The sequence below is a fragment of the Sinocyclocheilus rhinocerous genome, unplaced genomic scaffold (genome assembly GCF_001515625.1).
Source record: "Sinocyclocheilus rhinocerous isolate Xijiao unplaced genomic scaffold, SAMN03320098_v1.1 scaffold157, whole genome shotgun sequence".
Lineage (NCBI taxonomy): Eukaryota > Metazoa > Chordata > Actinopteri > Cypriniformes > Cyprinidae > Sinocyclocheilus > Sinocyclocheilus rhinocerous.
The window spans coordinates 788,664-805,080 of NW_015665038.1; the positions used below are offsets into that span (position 1 = coordinate 788,664).

The 16,417-nt window shown below is 37.2% G+C and overlaps 1 protein-coding gene across 2 annotated transcripts in view; it reads left to right on the forward strand.

Annotated features, from left to right (window-relative positions):
• Positions 1-12,914, forward strand: part of LOC107731048 (regulator of G-protein signaling 3-like) — a 33,578-nt gene extending 20,664 nt beyond the window's left edge. For both annotated transcript variants that reach the window (XM_016542031.1, XM_016542032.1), the window contains 8 exons: positions 3,821-3,864; positions 4,523-4,645; positions 7,381-8,166; positions 8,361-8,431; positions 9,754-9,858; positions 10,145-10,206; positions 10,406-10,572; positions 11,493-12,914. In XM_016542031.1, the coding sequence (XP_016397517.1) occupies positions 3,821-3,864; positions 4,523-4,645; positions 7,381-8,166; positions 8,361-8,431; positions 9,754-9,858; positions 10,145-10,206; positions 10,406-10,572; positions 11,493-11,687 (1,553 nt within the window). In that variant the 3' untranslated portion in view covers positions 11,688-12,914. The remainder of the gene's footprint in view (positions 1-3,820; positions 3,865-4,522; positions 4,646-7,380; positions 8,167-8,360; positions 8,432-9,753; positions 9,859-10,144; positions 10,207-10,405; positions 10,573-11,492) is intronic.
• The last annotated feature ends 3,503 nt before the right edge of the window (positions 12,915-16,417 follow it).

Consider the following 16,417-nt stretch of genomic DNA (forward strand, 5'->3'; position numbering starts at 1 on the left):
TTTTTTGTCTGTCTGCCTGCCTGTCTGTCTGTTAGTCTTATTTTGTCTGTCTGCCAGTCAGTCTTTTTTTGTCTGCCTGTCTGTCTGTCTGCCTGTCTGTCTGTCTTTTTTTGTCTGTCTGCCTGCCTGTCTGTCTGTCAGTTTTTTTTGTCTGTCTGCCAGTCAGTCTTTTTTTGTCTGCCTGTCTGTCTGTCTGCCTGTCTGTCTGTGAGTCTTTTTTTGTCTGTCTGCCTGCCTGTCTGTCTGTCAGTCTATCTGTCAGTTTGTCAGTCTGTCTTAATCATTCTCAATCATTCAGTCTATCTGTGTATCATCTCTCTGGGTTGATTGTTTAGAGTAGGAGGGATGTTAAGGAGGTCCACCCTGTGTTATTTATGACTGTGTGTTAGAAGCGATAGTCAGGAACGAGGCGTCAGGACTGTGGGAATGAGTATGTGTGTGTCATGAGAGCGTAGCTCTCCTCACTCTCTGTGTCTGCTGGGAACAATGGCCATGTCTCCGGTATGGCCCGTTAGGCAGGCTGGGCGGGACAGTGTGTTCTTTACCTTCCTGAGAACAGAAATACTGCAGCATGTGCACAGAGGGCAGTTCTATCTTCAGCCTTTATTTGACATCTCTCTCTCTCTTTTTAATAGCGTCACTATGCTGACCTTTGTCCTTTTGGATATGAAATTAGTTGTTTGGTCAAGGCACTGGACTTTGCAGTCAAAGTCCATTATTGAAACAGATAGGCCAGAATGTGCATAGAGGGGCAAAATTAATATTATAATATTAATATGTCAATATGTGAAATGTGTATTAAAGAAAATTATGTACTGTTTTAAAAAAAATCATATACTTTAATTTTATTTATGCGGGAACACTTTATTTTAAGGATAATTTCTGACTATTAAGTAGTTGCTTCTTAGCATGCATATTATTATTGTCTGTCTGTCTGTCTGTCTGTCTGTCTGCCTGCCTGCCTGCCTGCCTGTCTGTCTGTCTGTCTGTCTGTCTGTCTGTCTGTCTGTCTTTCTGTCTGTCTGTCTGTCTGTCAGTCAGTCTTTCTATCAGTCTGTGTGTCAGTCTTTCTATCATACATACAGACATACAGTTGTCTCCTTAAAATATTTCAGAAAAGGGCTCCAGACTCTCAAAAAAAGTTTAGGCTTTTGTTTTATTGCAAACCGAATCTTCTCCATACTGAGAGCATGTAAAAAGTCAAAAACCCATTGGCGGTAAGTGGGGGGGAGCGGCTGACTTCCAATTCATAAGAATAAGTTGCCTAGCCAGTAGAGTTGCAAAGGCTACACTATCAGCCTGTAATATGTAAAGAAAAAAATAACACAAAAACACCTAAAGACTTTCCTCCAAAAATCAGACAATTCTGGACAAGACCAGAAAGAATGCAGTAACGTAGCTGGTTCAGTTGTGCAGCGAGGGCAGGTTGGGTCAAAATCAGGAAATACTTTCTTTAATTTAGCTCTAGACCAATGGACTCTGTGCACCACCTTAAACTGAATGAGAGTGTATGTAGTATTTATAGACGATGAGTGTATATGGGCAAGAATTAGATCCCAGATATTTTCCTCAAATGTCAAATTCAATTCCTCCTCCCAGAGTGCCTTCAATGGATGCATTGAGGGGGACTGTTTTTTGTTAATTATAGTATAGATTGTAGAAATGACCCCTTTCAAAGATGTATACAGGTCTAATATATCATCAAGTATTTTTATTGGGCAAAAAGGGAAAGTTAGAAAACTGCTTACGAATAAAGTTATGTATCTGAAAGAATCAAAATAAATGGGAGCTGGGTAAGTCAAATTTTTCTCTTAGTTGTGTAAAGGATGCAAAATTGTTATCAATGTATAGCTAACCAACTGTAGCTAAGCCATGTTCCCTCCAGGTGTTAAAAGCCCTATCCATCAAAGAGGGTGGAAATGACATATTGCAAAAAAAAAACGGTGCCATAGTACAAGGGTCTTTAAGGTCTAACGCTAAACGGAATTGAGACCAAATCCTTAAAGGGGTGGTTGACTGTTTTTTTTTCTAGGCTTGATTGTGTTTATGGGGTGCAGTCTAACATGTGTTAATGCTTCGTTTTTAAAAAAACGCATTCTTTTTCACATAATTTACCTTTATTCTATACCGTTCTGTCCCTTCTCCCGTAAACACGATCATTTCCTGCTTTTATGAAGCCCCTGCTCAGAAATACGTGATGGGCTCAGATTGGTTAGCTAGCCCAGTGTGTTGTGATTGGCTAAACCGCCTCTAGTGCGCATCTAAACATCCCACCCCTCAGCTCCGCAGCATGTGCTCCGGTTGTATTGTAAACAATGGCATCGTCAATATTGCTTATCAGTTTGAGCCCGATTGAGATGCAGAGGATATTAGTGAAGAGGATCGCGTAGAACCTGTGCAAGCTCAGCTCTTAATGGTATGTTTTTTGATTGTTGTTGTCTCATACTTTTAGATACGCTGTTATGTGTAAATGCGACTGATTCTGTTAGCTTTTAATATATGGTTTTATCCTGATTAAAGCTTTAATACAGTACGCAACCACACGCGCGTCCATGCATAAAGTATAACGCTTCTCATAGCTATGTGAAAATAAGTGTATAAATGGAACAGTTCATTGTTGGAGCTGAGCTGATGATCTGAGTGAGAGATTGAGAGAGAGAGAGAGAGAGAGAGAGAGAGAGAGAGAGATGCAGCAGAGCAGAGCATGTGCAGAGCAGGGGATGCGAGGAACAGGATTGAGAACCACTGCTGCTTTAGAACATTGATTTTGAATCTTGTGAATCCATTAGAATCGTTAGAAGACAGAATCGCGATTAATATATGAATAGATTTTTACGTGCACCCCTAGTTTTCTCTTCCTCCTCTCTAAAGCAGCGCAGCATGGCCTTGCCCCTTTGCTGCATGTTCCCGGAGGCGGGGTTTGTCTGGGTTTGTGATGTCACAAACCTGGGAAGTAACTTCTTGTAATTCCTACGAGCCGTTTTTGTAGACATTAAACTGCCAGAATTTTAAAAGACTATGTATCTGTTTGCATTGAACTTTCAGTCCTGCAACTTTGCAGATATTGTTTATGCTCAAACAGCAACATTACACACTAACTAACATCAAAAAAGTGAAATCGCAATCAACCACCCCTTTAATGAATGCTAATTTTTTAAGTCCTTTAGTAAATAATCAATTAAAATATCTAATTTTTAAGTAGTATACTTAAAGGGAACTGGTACACTTAGTAAGGATGTTAAAGTTGCTGGAGTACAAGAGTCAGCCTCCACCAGTACCCACTGAGACTCCTTTAATTGCAGATCCTGCTGCACCCAATATAACTGATTCCTAATATTCGCTGCCCAATAATAGGTTTGATACTATTATAGCATTTATTAATATTTTGGATTAGCTTTTACTTTAATATTTTCAAGTTAAGTAATTGTTTAGTTTGTGTAATTGTTTGTTTTTAAAATATTTCTTTTAGCTTTAATTTATTTTTTACTTCAGTTTTAGTTTTCAGAATTTTAGTGCTTCAACTTCAACTTATTTTATTTTAAGTTTTTCTTCTAATATTTCTATTTTATTTTATTTCAGCTTTATTTCAATTAACGAAAACAATGTTTATATAAATATAACGTTTTTATAGATGAACAAGATTGAACATATCCCTGTAGTACTTGTAATATCTTGTAATACTTGTATTTAGTAAATTTGAATAGCACTCTGTTTATGCAGAGTACATGTGGGTGTTTACATCCCCTAGAGTCAGGGGAAAAAAAAAACTGACAGCCTCGAGATTCACAAGAAATTCACGCTTCTGTCTTCTTCTCTCCAGTTCCTGCAGACAAACTGCGGCTGTACATCTCTTACTGGATAGAGGTGAGATCTTGCATCTAACCACCGACCCACTCGTTCAGCGCAGATCTCTGCTCACGGCACATCATGCTTAACACTGTGCTCTGCACTACAAATCACACGTGATGTAATGTGTTTCCCATCAAAGCGTTGGCCCGACAGGATGGCCCTGTGGTAAACATTTACAGGATGTAAATGTTGTGCGGCTGTTAAATGGAGGGCCTCTTGCGCCTGAGGTTTGCGTCACATATTAGAGCCCAGCCTTTAAAGCTGCTCTTTCTCTCCAGAGTAAACGTGCCTAAAAGACGTAGCCTGCTCACTTGAGCAAACACATTCATCAACCCAGCCATCTGCCCATCTCCCTGACAACACCTCACACATACACACACACACACACACACACATAGACATGAATGTGTGAGTGAGTATGATTGCATCTCTCATATGCCATTCTCCTGCATAACAGCGCATGACACTGAGGTTTCTTTAGAGAGATGTTCTTGTATAGGTGGAACCTGCTTTTAAAAACAGCCTTGTGTTATAAAAACATTAGAGTCCTTCTTTTCCCTCAGATTTATAAGACTGGGATGTGTAATTCTGTCCTTTCTCTCACATAAACACACATTATTTCATAATCACTCCCTCAATGTGGCTTACACACTGTCTTTGTGTGTCTCTGTAGAGGACCGAATGTCTGTTCAGCCTGGAAGCCTTTTCATCGGAGCAGAAGAGGAGGGTCGTTCAGTGTCTGAGAGACAATATTGACAAGCAGCTCACCCTGAGGGACAGAATAGGCCCCGACCAGGTACTAAATCAAACACAAGCGCACTCGCTCGCAAAAACACGTCTGCATTTCTCCAGCAGTTATGGAGCATTATCGCTCAGGAGAGGCAGGGCTTTATAAACAGGACTAGCATCTGCAAAATGAACTTGCGTTTCGAGTGCTTTATCCTTATTTAATTTCTCTCTCTTGCTCTCTCTCTGAAATATTCTGAGTGAAACAGGATACTCAATGAGAAAAAAATGAAGGGCAGTATTTTATCCATCAGGAACTGATGGGTTTGTGAAAGGTCTATGTGGTTGCAAGGCAGAAGTTGAAAATAAAAGGTCTTGATGACATCAGCTGAAAATGAAAACCATTTCAGAGGTGGAGCAAATTATTCCAGTTTTATCAAAGACTGTGCAAACAAAATTCACTCTTTAAAATAATATGTGCAAGACCAGTGATATGTATTAAAACCCCCATGATATATGATATAAATAGAATTTTTTATTATTTTTTTATACAGGATGTAAATGTTGTATATTATATTATATGTAGATACTGTAGACAGATATTTTGTAAAAAACAAAAAGTGAGTGAGTTTAGTTAAGTCATAGTAATGAACCATGATTTGCTAGTCGGTAGAGGTGCAATTTTAAAGTAAAACTAAGTAATTTTCATCAATATTTTGGAGTACAGGAGCATATAAATGGTTTCGAAGCTAAAAGACCAGGACTAAATACCACAAAAGTCCTGTTTTTAGCCCATGGGGTCTTTAAGAATGTAAATATGGTCAGTTATGAATTTGTGTTGATTTCAGCAGACTATGTTATGTGACAGATGCTCGCTCCACTCCATACAGTGCACATACCAGTTAAACATAATGTTTGTTCCTCTGTTTCTTATTCATGCTCTCTCTCACTTTCTCCACTCGGTGGGCGACTGACATCAGGAGAGCAGCGACATCATCATCAGACTAGCACAAACAGACACGCACATGTGACTGCGTGAAAGAGAGGGAGAAAGAAAGAGAGTGTAGAGAGAGAAAACGGGGCTGTTGTAATGCATGCTAGTATGATGGAGGACTACATTACTTGTTTGTAGGGACAAAACCTTACGAAGGTGAGGTCATTTACATGTTGCTTTCTGCATGTTCTGTATGTGCCTTGTGCTTTTGCAGTGTGACTGGTGGAAAATAGAGTTTTTTCCTCTATAGCACCTTCAGTGTGATCTGACTGGCAAAAGGGATATTTAAGAAGGTGTGTTAGAGTTCGATGTTTGAATTCGTTTTGAAATATGTAAGTTTAAATATGCATTGTACCTTAACATGGCACAATATAGAAACGTGACTATAGTGTGAAGTTAGAGTAAAATCTTGTATGTTATTATCTAATAATCTTGGTTATTGCACATAAACTTGAGTGAGTATCATATACATATAGACTAATTGCATTCTAGCTGTTCATATTAGCAATTCTTCTTTACCCCCTTGTGTCAGATCTTCTGTGCTGTGTCTTTAAAGAGCATCTGAGCTTGTGTGTTTCAGTCGCGCTGCCTGCAAACTACTATGTGAGCTAATTAGATGTGTAGGGCGCATGAATACATTAACCTTTTCCTCTTCAATAGGGAGACGTAAAATACAATTTTCATGTTTTTTTTTCTCTTTCATTTTCTCTTTCTGTCTTCCCATTTCCTCTCTTCCTATTCCCCCGGTACATTAGAAAACAGTGCTGAATATAATGCAGTATTGCAGAGTTGATGTATTCTTTATTCATTCACTCATTCATTTCTAATGTCATTTAAATATTTAGGTTGTTGTTTTTATCCATATTGTTTCTACTTTTCTTGAGTTTTTAGCTGTTGACTTTACTGCTTTTATGTTTGGTGTCCCAGAGACAACAGTGATATATGTGTAAAAAATAATAATAGTATTTTTTTTATTTGAACAATTTTGTTATAATAAAAACCCAATAGTGAGATTTTTTTAAGCATAGCGTCTGTTGGGGATCAGTTTTACCCCCTCAGAAAAATAAATAAATAAATAAAAATAAGTTGTAGACAAAAATAACATGACAAAATTGATTTCAATGAATCTTGTTTAATACTGGAGTCTCTGAAACCAGAAACATAAGTAATGTAATGTTTTTCATGGAGGATGGTTTATGGTTAACTATATTTTTATATCAAACGTGAGGGGAAGTGTGGCTTTTTATATGGTGAGTAATGATTCATTTGCAGTGTTTGTGAATGACAACTGCATGAATCATTTGATTATTTACTAAAGGACTTGGCATAGGCCATATATAATATATAATATATTAAAATACATTGTAATTTTTGCTGTATGTTGTGTTTTTCATGACATAAAATACAGTATTTTATGTATTTTCTTACAATGCACAATTCTGTATTGCTTTCCCCATTTACTTAATATAGGTAAATGTATATATAATTATAAAGTGTATAAATGATTTTAATTAAAGTACATTTTAATAATTGTAATAAAGTATATTTATTATTAGCTATGTATCATGTTTTTCAAAAATACATTATTTTTATGTACATAAATTTAAGACTGCTCTAGTGATTTTTGGACTTACCCAAGTGTCAGGAGCTGAGAAATTCTTTTTATGCTATTTTTTTTTGTTGTGCAAAATGGCATTCAAGTTTTTTTTATCAACAGCTTTTCTTCATTCTTTTTATCCATAAAGTAGTAGGCAATTGTTAAATTCAGAGCCATTTGTAAAATGTTGATTTCAATTGTGTATTATTGACAGATGCTAGAACCAAAAGCAGCTGAACAGGCTGATCTGGGTCTGCTGGGCTTCAGCCCTCACAGTGTGTCTGAGCCCTGTTCCCCATCATGCCCCTCTGCATCGCCCATCATGAGAAGAACCAACTGCAGCTCTCCAGCTCAGCGGCTCTCCTACCCAGACCTGCACTGCAGCACTGGAGACGCCAACCAAACCGCTCCGACCTCTCGAGACGCCTGCAAACCTCAATACCTGGAGACCTCCGAGATCTGGAAGGACAGACAGAAGGTTGTGAAAGGAGGTGGCCAAGAGTCAGAACTGGAGAAAAGGGAGCAGGGGGAGGGCGAGAGCGCTTCTGAGACTATTAGCGTTGGCGCCAGACCCACATCTTCATCGTCATCTTCCTCACCTCTAGTCATTCCCAGGCTGTGCCTGGATCGCTCCTTCAACGCAGATGCTTTGACCTCACCGTCAACTGACGATGATGAGGAGGAGGATGAAGATGATGAGGACACAGATGAAGGCTTTCTGAAGAGGAGGAGTATGGTGGAATCATCTCCTAGCAGTGGGCAGCAGAGCGGGGGCTTGTGTGTGCAGAGGTCCCTCCACAGACGGACGCACAGCGAGGGCAGTTTGCTGCAGGAACCCTGGTCTCCTCGCTTCATCTCCGATCAGGCCATCGACTGCATAGAGGCCAAGCGGGACCCTTCGGAGCGCTGGGCGGTTCCCTCCCCGCAGACCCTGAGGAAAGAGCTCACCAAGAACGGAGGATCCGTCCACCAGATCTGTCTGCTCTTCACTGGAAGGAGGGTGCGTACAAATTCAGCTATGTCAAATTACAAAAAACACTATTTATGTGATGTAAAAAAAAAGTTTAACATTTAAACATGGTAAAATATGTATTTTGTCAAAGCCTCAATGATGATCACGCTCAAAAATATTTAAATTAGTAGTTGAATTTAGTTTAATTATTTCAAAATATGTCTTTTGTAAATCTTCCACAGGTTTGTGGCAAGCTGAACTGTAAATGTGACACAGGAAAAACTGGTGTCAAAAAGAAGAAATCCAAGAATTTGTGAGTCAAGCCATTTTCTTCTGCTTCATTTGCATTTTTTTTGTGAATCTCGTTAAAACTGTCAAGACATGTATTTCACCCCAAGATCAAACGTTTTTTTTTTATTATTATGCAATTAAGAAAAAAAAGCCTATTTGTAGCACGATTACATTTTTTGCATTGTAACATTGTTTTCATGACAGTGAAGCAGAAAACTCATTACTATATTATCAAAAATGTTTTATCAGGTGATTCATGTGGTAGCATCAGATTTAACTGGCTCAAAGCAACAAAAACAAGTCAAAGAAATTTTTCAATATGACAATATGACTAATGGCTTGACACCATAAGGTTATACCAAGTCATTTTGCATTATAGTAATGAGAATTATCATAAATATGGCTCAGTGTCATGAAAATAATGTAACAATAAAAAACATAATGGTCCTACAAATATGCTCAGTTTTCTTCACGCAAAACATAATTTCTTGTTTGTTTGTTTGTTTTTTTATTTTGATTTTAGGTGTATCTGGACTGTTTATTATTTGCTATATATCATGTTTTTCATTTACAGAAAAGTACAGTATACATTATTCTTTTCTATTAAAATCAGAAGGTCCTACATACAGGCTTAAAGGAATAGTTCACCCAAAAATGAAAATTTGCTGAAAATTTACTCATCACCCAAGAAGTAGATGAGTTTGATCATTGCCACAGATCTGCAGAAATTGAGCATTGCATCACTTGCTCACCAGTGGATCCTCTGCAGTGAATGGGTGCCGTCAGAATGAGAGTCCAAACAGCTGATAAAAACATCACAATAATCCACAAGTAATCCACACATCTGCAGTCCATCAATTAACTTCTAGCAAACTGAACTGCATGTTTGTAATACATTTTCAAACAGTTGCTTTATACTAAAATATGAGTCCTCTATCCATAATATTGCTTTCTCCTTAAAGATGGATTTGTTTCCATTGGAGAGCAAGTGATGTAATGCAAAATTTCTACAAATCTGTGCTGATAAGGAAACAAACTTTGTTGGGTGAATAATTTTTCAGCAAATTTTCATTTTTTGCTCAATTTTCTTTATGCTAAATAAATAGTAAGAATTGTAGCCATGTAACCATGAGATATTTAGGTGTTGTGGTTTAAGAGATGTGGATGTAATGTTTTCCATTCTCAGGTTTGCTGGAGGAAAGCATTATTTATGTCTTTACTATCTGTGTTCCTCCTACAATAAAGCTCACGGCTATAACCGAAATACATTTCCTCCCAGAAGCACTTGAGTGAACAGTTAGCTAATAAATCACCTGATGTGACGCCTTTTGTCTTGTCACACAGAGCCAAAGACATGAAAAACCGCCTGACTTTTCTGCGGAAGAAGACCAATGACAGACATGGAAGCAATCCAGCCAGCAAGCTTGAGAAAGTCCTTAAGTCAGACAAGTGAGTCCACGTGATTGTTTCCTCTTTCACCCGAACAGACTCCCGGCGCACTGCATTGCGTGTCATATGCATATCATTGTTTTTAAGTATCGAGAGAGTCATTCAGGAACACAGAATGGGTGCATAGGCTGAGCTTTGATGTATGAGTGTTGAGTGTGCAATCAAAACAACAGTGACGTTTTTGAGTTATTGAGTAGATGGCCTATTTTGTGCGCTATAATTACCTGTGAATGGGTCATTAGTGTGAGTCATGGCTTTGTTAACCGCTCTGTCTGCTCATCCACAGACCGACTCCAGAGGAAGCTCTCAAATGGGCAGAGTCGCTTGATGCGCTGCTTTCTCACAAATGTAAGATATGTCTCATTCGATATGACAGCTGTGTTGATCTCTGCACCGCAGCAGCTGTTACTGCTGTTTTAAACCATGCATTTTATCCACATTAACCTCTGCTCCTGGATCCAAATCCAGATTTACCCCAGATTCTCTTCAGCACTTATTCTGTGTTTTCTAATAAGCATTAGAGTAATTTTCTCCCCTCTTCTTCCAGATGGCCTAGTGGTTTTCCGCTCCTTCCTGCAAACAGAGTTCAGTGAGGAGAATCTGGACTTCTGGTTGGCCTGTGAGGACTTCAAGAGGATCAAATCACTGTCCAAAATGGCATCCAGAGCAAAGAAGATATTCACTGAGTACATCTCCATACAGTCCTGTAAAGAGGTAAGATGAAAAAACAGTTTTCAGGCTTTCATATTAAGAAACCCAGCTCATGTTTAGTTATGGTGGTTCTTGGTCACTAAAATAATGTGCAGTCATTTAGTCATTTATTCAAGACCAAAAAAAAATTTTTAAATTGATATGATATGATAAAAAATATAAAGGTTTCCAAAAGAAAACACTTTCAGTCTAGTTTATACCAAGTTCTTATAAATGTATTTTTATTTATGTTATGACAAAATGTCTAAAAAAATCTTAATCATTAATGTTTGATTACTTTCTAAATGTTTTATACCATTTGACAACCTAAACTAACGTAATGCATTTCATAAAAGGTCAACTTTTTAAGAGACTTACTGAGCTTGACATGCAATTATGAGGGTTTCTCTTTTATTTTCTATTTTTCTCGTTTTCTTGACACAAAAAGGCTCCTTGCATGTTGGTTATACCACCATGACTTTAATTTGACAGGAAAATGTTGCATATTAATAACATCTTACTACAGTCTTACTGCTTATTTGAAAGAAACAAAAATATAAGATTATGCCAAAATACTTAAGGGTTTTCGTACAAGAATTTCATCCTTTGAAAGAGACTTACAGGAATTATATAGAAATGTACACACAGTTGTGTGTGTGTGGAGAATTGTGCAAATAGAAGAAATAATGCATCTAAGTTGAAAAAATGAAAAATGAAAAATTATATTTCTTAGTTGACTTGTTTTCAGCAATAACATGTCCAGGGCAATTTCATCTAAAGTTTCACTCAGTTTTTCTTGGCAAGAAACAGGATTCATTTGTGTGAGGATTTTTTTTTTATTTGGCTTGCAATTTGTAATTGATTCCAGAGAGCAGATGTGCCAGAAAACCAATCCAAAATGAATATGAAAAGTGTCCTAAGCAGACTCTTGTTTTATTTCCAAGGTTAATCTGGACTCGTACACCAGGGTGCACATCAAGGAAAATATGGAGAACATCTGCGCAGACTGCTTTGACCTGGCTCAGAGCAGAATCTTTGGACTAATGGAAAGAGACTCGTACCCTCGATTCCTCCGCTCTGACATTTACCTGGAATTAACCAACCAAAAGAGACCCAGCTCTGTCACAGATCCATCGTAAAGCTCTGACGACAAACTGTAGACGTTGAACATTTAAGATCAGTATTGCTGGAGACATAGTAGAACAGGACGTGTCTACAATCACACATCCACTGATGCACAGCTTCATATTGAAACGTCAGTCAACTAAGTACCTTGGAGAGCTCAGCCCGATGGATCATTGCATGGACAAATTGATTTTGGATGCTTCTGTGCTGCACCCTGTTGGACGGTTGCGGCAATAAGATGGTGATATTGTGTTATGAATATGCTGGAAGTGTTGACTCAAATCAATTTGCCAGTGCCCAAAATGCCTTGCCACCTGATGACCCAGTGGCAGTACAGAGAGGGTGCAACGCATGATGGGTATAGGAAAAAAGAGAAATTTTGGTACTGGTTTGTTCAGCTTTACCAAGAGACTTTTCACTTTTCTTTCCTGCACAGACCTCAACATAGTCCACTTTTACAAAGATCCTAGTGAGATGACATTGGATGAAACTAAGTATTAGTTAACATTAATGTCCTTTTTTATCTGAGTTGCAGTTGACAGCATGTTGATATTCTCTCAATACTACTGACAGAACACTAATTCTTATTACTTTCAAGGGCTTTGGTAACATTTCCACATCTGTTCTTCATGTAGTGGCCCTGTGGCTCTAACCCCTTATGTTTTACAAGTGCAATATACAATTAGTTATTCTTATTAATATTTCTTTAACAAAAACAGTATATTAAAGGGGTCAGAAGTATATATATATATATATATATATATACACACAACTGTACAAATGCTCTCCCATAATGCATTACACAGGCATAGTAAGCTTTGTGGGTCCAAGCGAAAGAAAATGTGATTTTCTGATGTAAATAACAGAAGCTGAGATATATGGGCTAACAGTTATAGTGATGTTAAAACTAAAGGTATTCTGTTTGTTGTCGTTGCTGTTAGATGGTTGATCACACGTCAGAAACCAGAATAACATAACAAGAAGGAGCCAGAGTTTGTTTAATAATGGCTTAACATAGAGGAGCATGTGTTGTACATAGACGTATGTGTTCTGTGTTTATTTACCAGATAGCTCTTCGGGAGACTCGTGTTTGGCAAATACAGTGACAGTTTCCTCCTGCCTTCATCCTAACGGTATCCTTCCTTCTGTAATAATATTTTTTGTATTTATTTGTGGGGTCATATTTCACTCACTGCTGCCTTCATATGTAACATACTCTCATCAAATAAAATTACATTCAAGCATGAGGTCAACTGGATTTTTTTGTTGTTGTTGAAAATTATAATTATTATTTGTATTATCATTATATTCTTGTTTTGAAATGCCATCGGATTTTAATATATTGACCTTATTAAGAGGTTGTACATCTACAATTTATTTAAATTGTATTTAATTTGAAATTAAAGATAAAGGGAAATCTTTAAATAAAATTTTTATTAAAATATTAAAAACATATATAGTATAAAAATTATATATACATACATATACAGGTGCATCTTAATAAATTAGAATGTCGTGGAAAAGTTCATGAAAAGGTTGTACACCTAAAAATCCCCAGAGGGCAGCAAAGCTCTAGATGCAATAATGCAAGTAATCCAAAGCTTTCACTATTTAAAGTTCATTTATTTATTTAAATTGTATTCGATTTTATTGAAAGAAATCTTTAAATAAAAATTCATTAAAATATTGACTATAACAAATAAATAAATAAATAAACAGAGTTAAAATATATAGAAAATGTATACTGAAAATGACATTAATAATAATATAATAATTGTTTTTAAAAAATGATAACCATAGCTAAATGACAGTCTGTTTTATTTGCTGTCTCTGTTCCATGAAAGCAGAGATGGAGGCAAATATTAGGTGTGGGAGCACAGTGCTTCCTCTTACTTTTGGCTGGGTTCGACCCCCTCATGCAGCTGTTGAAGGTGTGGAACACACTCCTTTAAACTTGAAGCTAATGTTGTATGAAAACAAATTAAAGGAAATTATCCGTGTATAAGAAAACAGCAACATAATTAGAGGAAAGTGAAAACCATGTTTTGCCTAATATATAATGAAAGCTTTTGATTTTGCACTGCCTCTGATCCAGCGGTTTCTATGATCCATGCAGCTGTGTCAGCACAAGAACAACTATTCACTGTATGCATACTTTTATGACATAGTGCACCAGTGTGTTTACACCACAACATGTTTACCAAGTAATGCATCTACAATTACTTGTAAGAGTTATTTCCCCAGGGCGGCTCTGTAGGTATAACACAGACACTGCAAAACATTTACTCAGTACAGGATCTACCCTTGTGCTTTATAGATGTATAAAATAAATACATTTACTGTACATCCCAATTAGTAAGGCAATCAATAAGAAATACTTTCTTATATGTGCAACAAGGTTCCGAAAGCAGATGTTCAGTGAACACAAATGATCTGTGCTGATGAGTAATGCAGCTTCATTAATGACCGTGTAGCTGTAGGTGAAGGAAAGGACTCACATATAGGACACGCTGTCTCAGACGCAGACAGGCAATAGGTCAAGTGGGTGATGATGACACACACAATCCAGATGTCTTTACTATGGGGAGGATGTTTGCGCATGGAGGTTGTCGTGTAGAATTAAGCTTTAAGTCTATTTAAAAAACGAAATATGCATTAAAACATTTTCATTTCTAAATACTAATATATTTAGAATTCAAACATTGTAGCAAAGTGTAATTTCTTCAGTGTTGTCACATGAAAAGATATAATCAAATATTTACAAAAAAGTGAGGGGTGTACTCACTTCTGTGAGATACTGTATCTATCTATCTATCTATCTATCTATCATCTATCTATCTAAATAAATAAAAATAGACTTTTGCATATTGTCAATTTAAATCGTTTTCTAAATTTAAATTTAATTATGTTAAATTAAATATTAAAAATTATGTTAAATGTATCCTGAATTATGTATCAAACATTGTCAAATAAATAAGTAAATAAATAAAGACATTTTCCATATTGTCAGTTTTAATGTCTGTTTCCTCAAATTAAATTAAATTAAATCCTGAAATATGCATCATTGTCCTATCTAAACAAATAAATTAAATGTATAGCTAGAATATACATTTTCCATATTAACAGTTAAAATCTGTTTTATTAAATAAATAAAATAATACAAAGGACAACTGGTATGTTAAAATTTTCACATTTTTAAAAGTTTATATTCAAGATATTTTGTGACTTTCAGGTTCTTTCTTAACTTTATATAAATAATTAAAAATAAAACGTGAATTGCTAAAGAAATACGTGTATTGTTATTCTGTGTGTGGTGGCAATTGCTGATAATCAAAGCATGTGAGCGGAGCGGAGCGTGAGCGGAGTGGTAATATTTCCTTAAGAGCGCAGAGCGCCTTTCTGACGCTCCGCTTCGCTCACATGCTCTGCTGATAATGCATATTTGAGATTTTCAGGATGCTTTCATTCACACCCATAGATGGTGCTACAATCAAACTGTTCAGCTGTTATTATAGAGCCACACCGTCTGACCAAACAGTCTACATTTGGACACACGGAGGGATGGTAGGGAAATGATGGGGATGTGTTTCTGCAGTTCTGTGAGTTCTGAGGGGTGGGCGAGCACTCTCAGTATGAAGGGAATGTGAGGACAGGAATCACCCTCTGCTAATTTAGGGTGACCATACGTGCCATTTTCCCAGGATTTGTTTTGGCCTTGTTTTCCTGTTTTCATGCTTGCTGAAGGTAATGATCGAAAAGTAGTTTGACCAATAACATGCAAGCATTGTACATAATGGACCAATCATGGCGTGTGAGAAGGTGGGATCTACGGTCAAAGCGATGCAATTACGCGTACATAGGATGTGTGTTCGACTTAAAAGCAGTGCGGCTCAGACCGATCAGTGTTTGACATCAAAGTACCTCGAGAGCGTTTCGAAAGCATAACCGTCTGTATGGTACTTTGATGTCATACACCGATCGGTCTGCACACGCAAACAAAGCCAAAACCTAGATATTTTAGGCAATATAGAAATCCTGGCCAGGACGCGTCCTGGGAAAATGGCACGTATGGTCACCCTATTCTTGCAACTTTATTCTATTATTTAACCAATTATGAAAACTATAGGCCTAAGTGTTGTTTTGTTTTGTTGTTTTGATTTTCATTCAAAAATTAAACAGCTAGGCGATGTGTAGACCCTTTTGGAAGAGGTTCACATTCAGAAACACATTAGAAACACATTCCTCACTGTTCCCTAAGGTCCGTCATTATTTTAATGAACGTCTTCTTAAGCAGTATGTGTTCACTCTTGATTGATGGCTAAATTCAGCTAAGTGCAGATGCTACGTGCTGTCAGGTGCCGGCAGACAGAATATCATGAGCACATGGACTGCACTTTTTATGGCTGCACTCTTTCTCTTTTTTTCCCTGCCCTAAAGGATGAACTCATCGCTAAAAATGGATCCCGGTTCCTTCCTCATCACAGGCCTCATCATCAGCAGATTGGAGAATGGGCGATGAGCCAGGAGTCTTCATCTCTTAAAGGCACCCAGCATTTTTCTTTTTTTTTGTTGCTTTCTCTTTCTCTCATCCACATGCACAAGTTTCTAAGTATATACTCACATACAGGAGCGTTTCTAGCCTTCCATCAGTACCCAGACCTCCCATCAAAAAAGGGACTCCATATTTTGGTATTGGTATGGATACATAGATCTAAAAGTTCTTTACCTGCAGTCGCTCACAAGC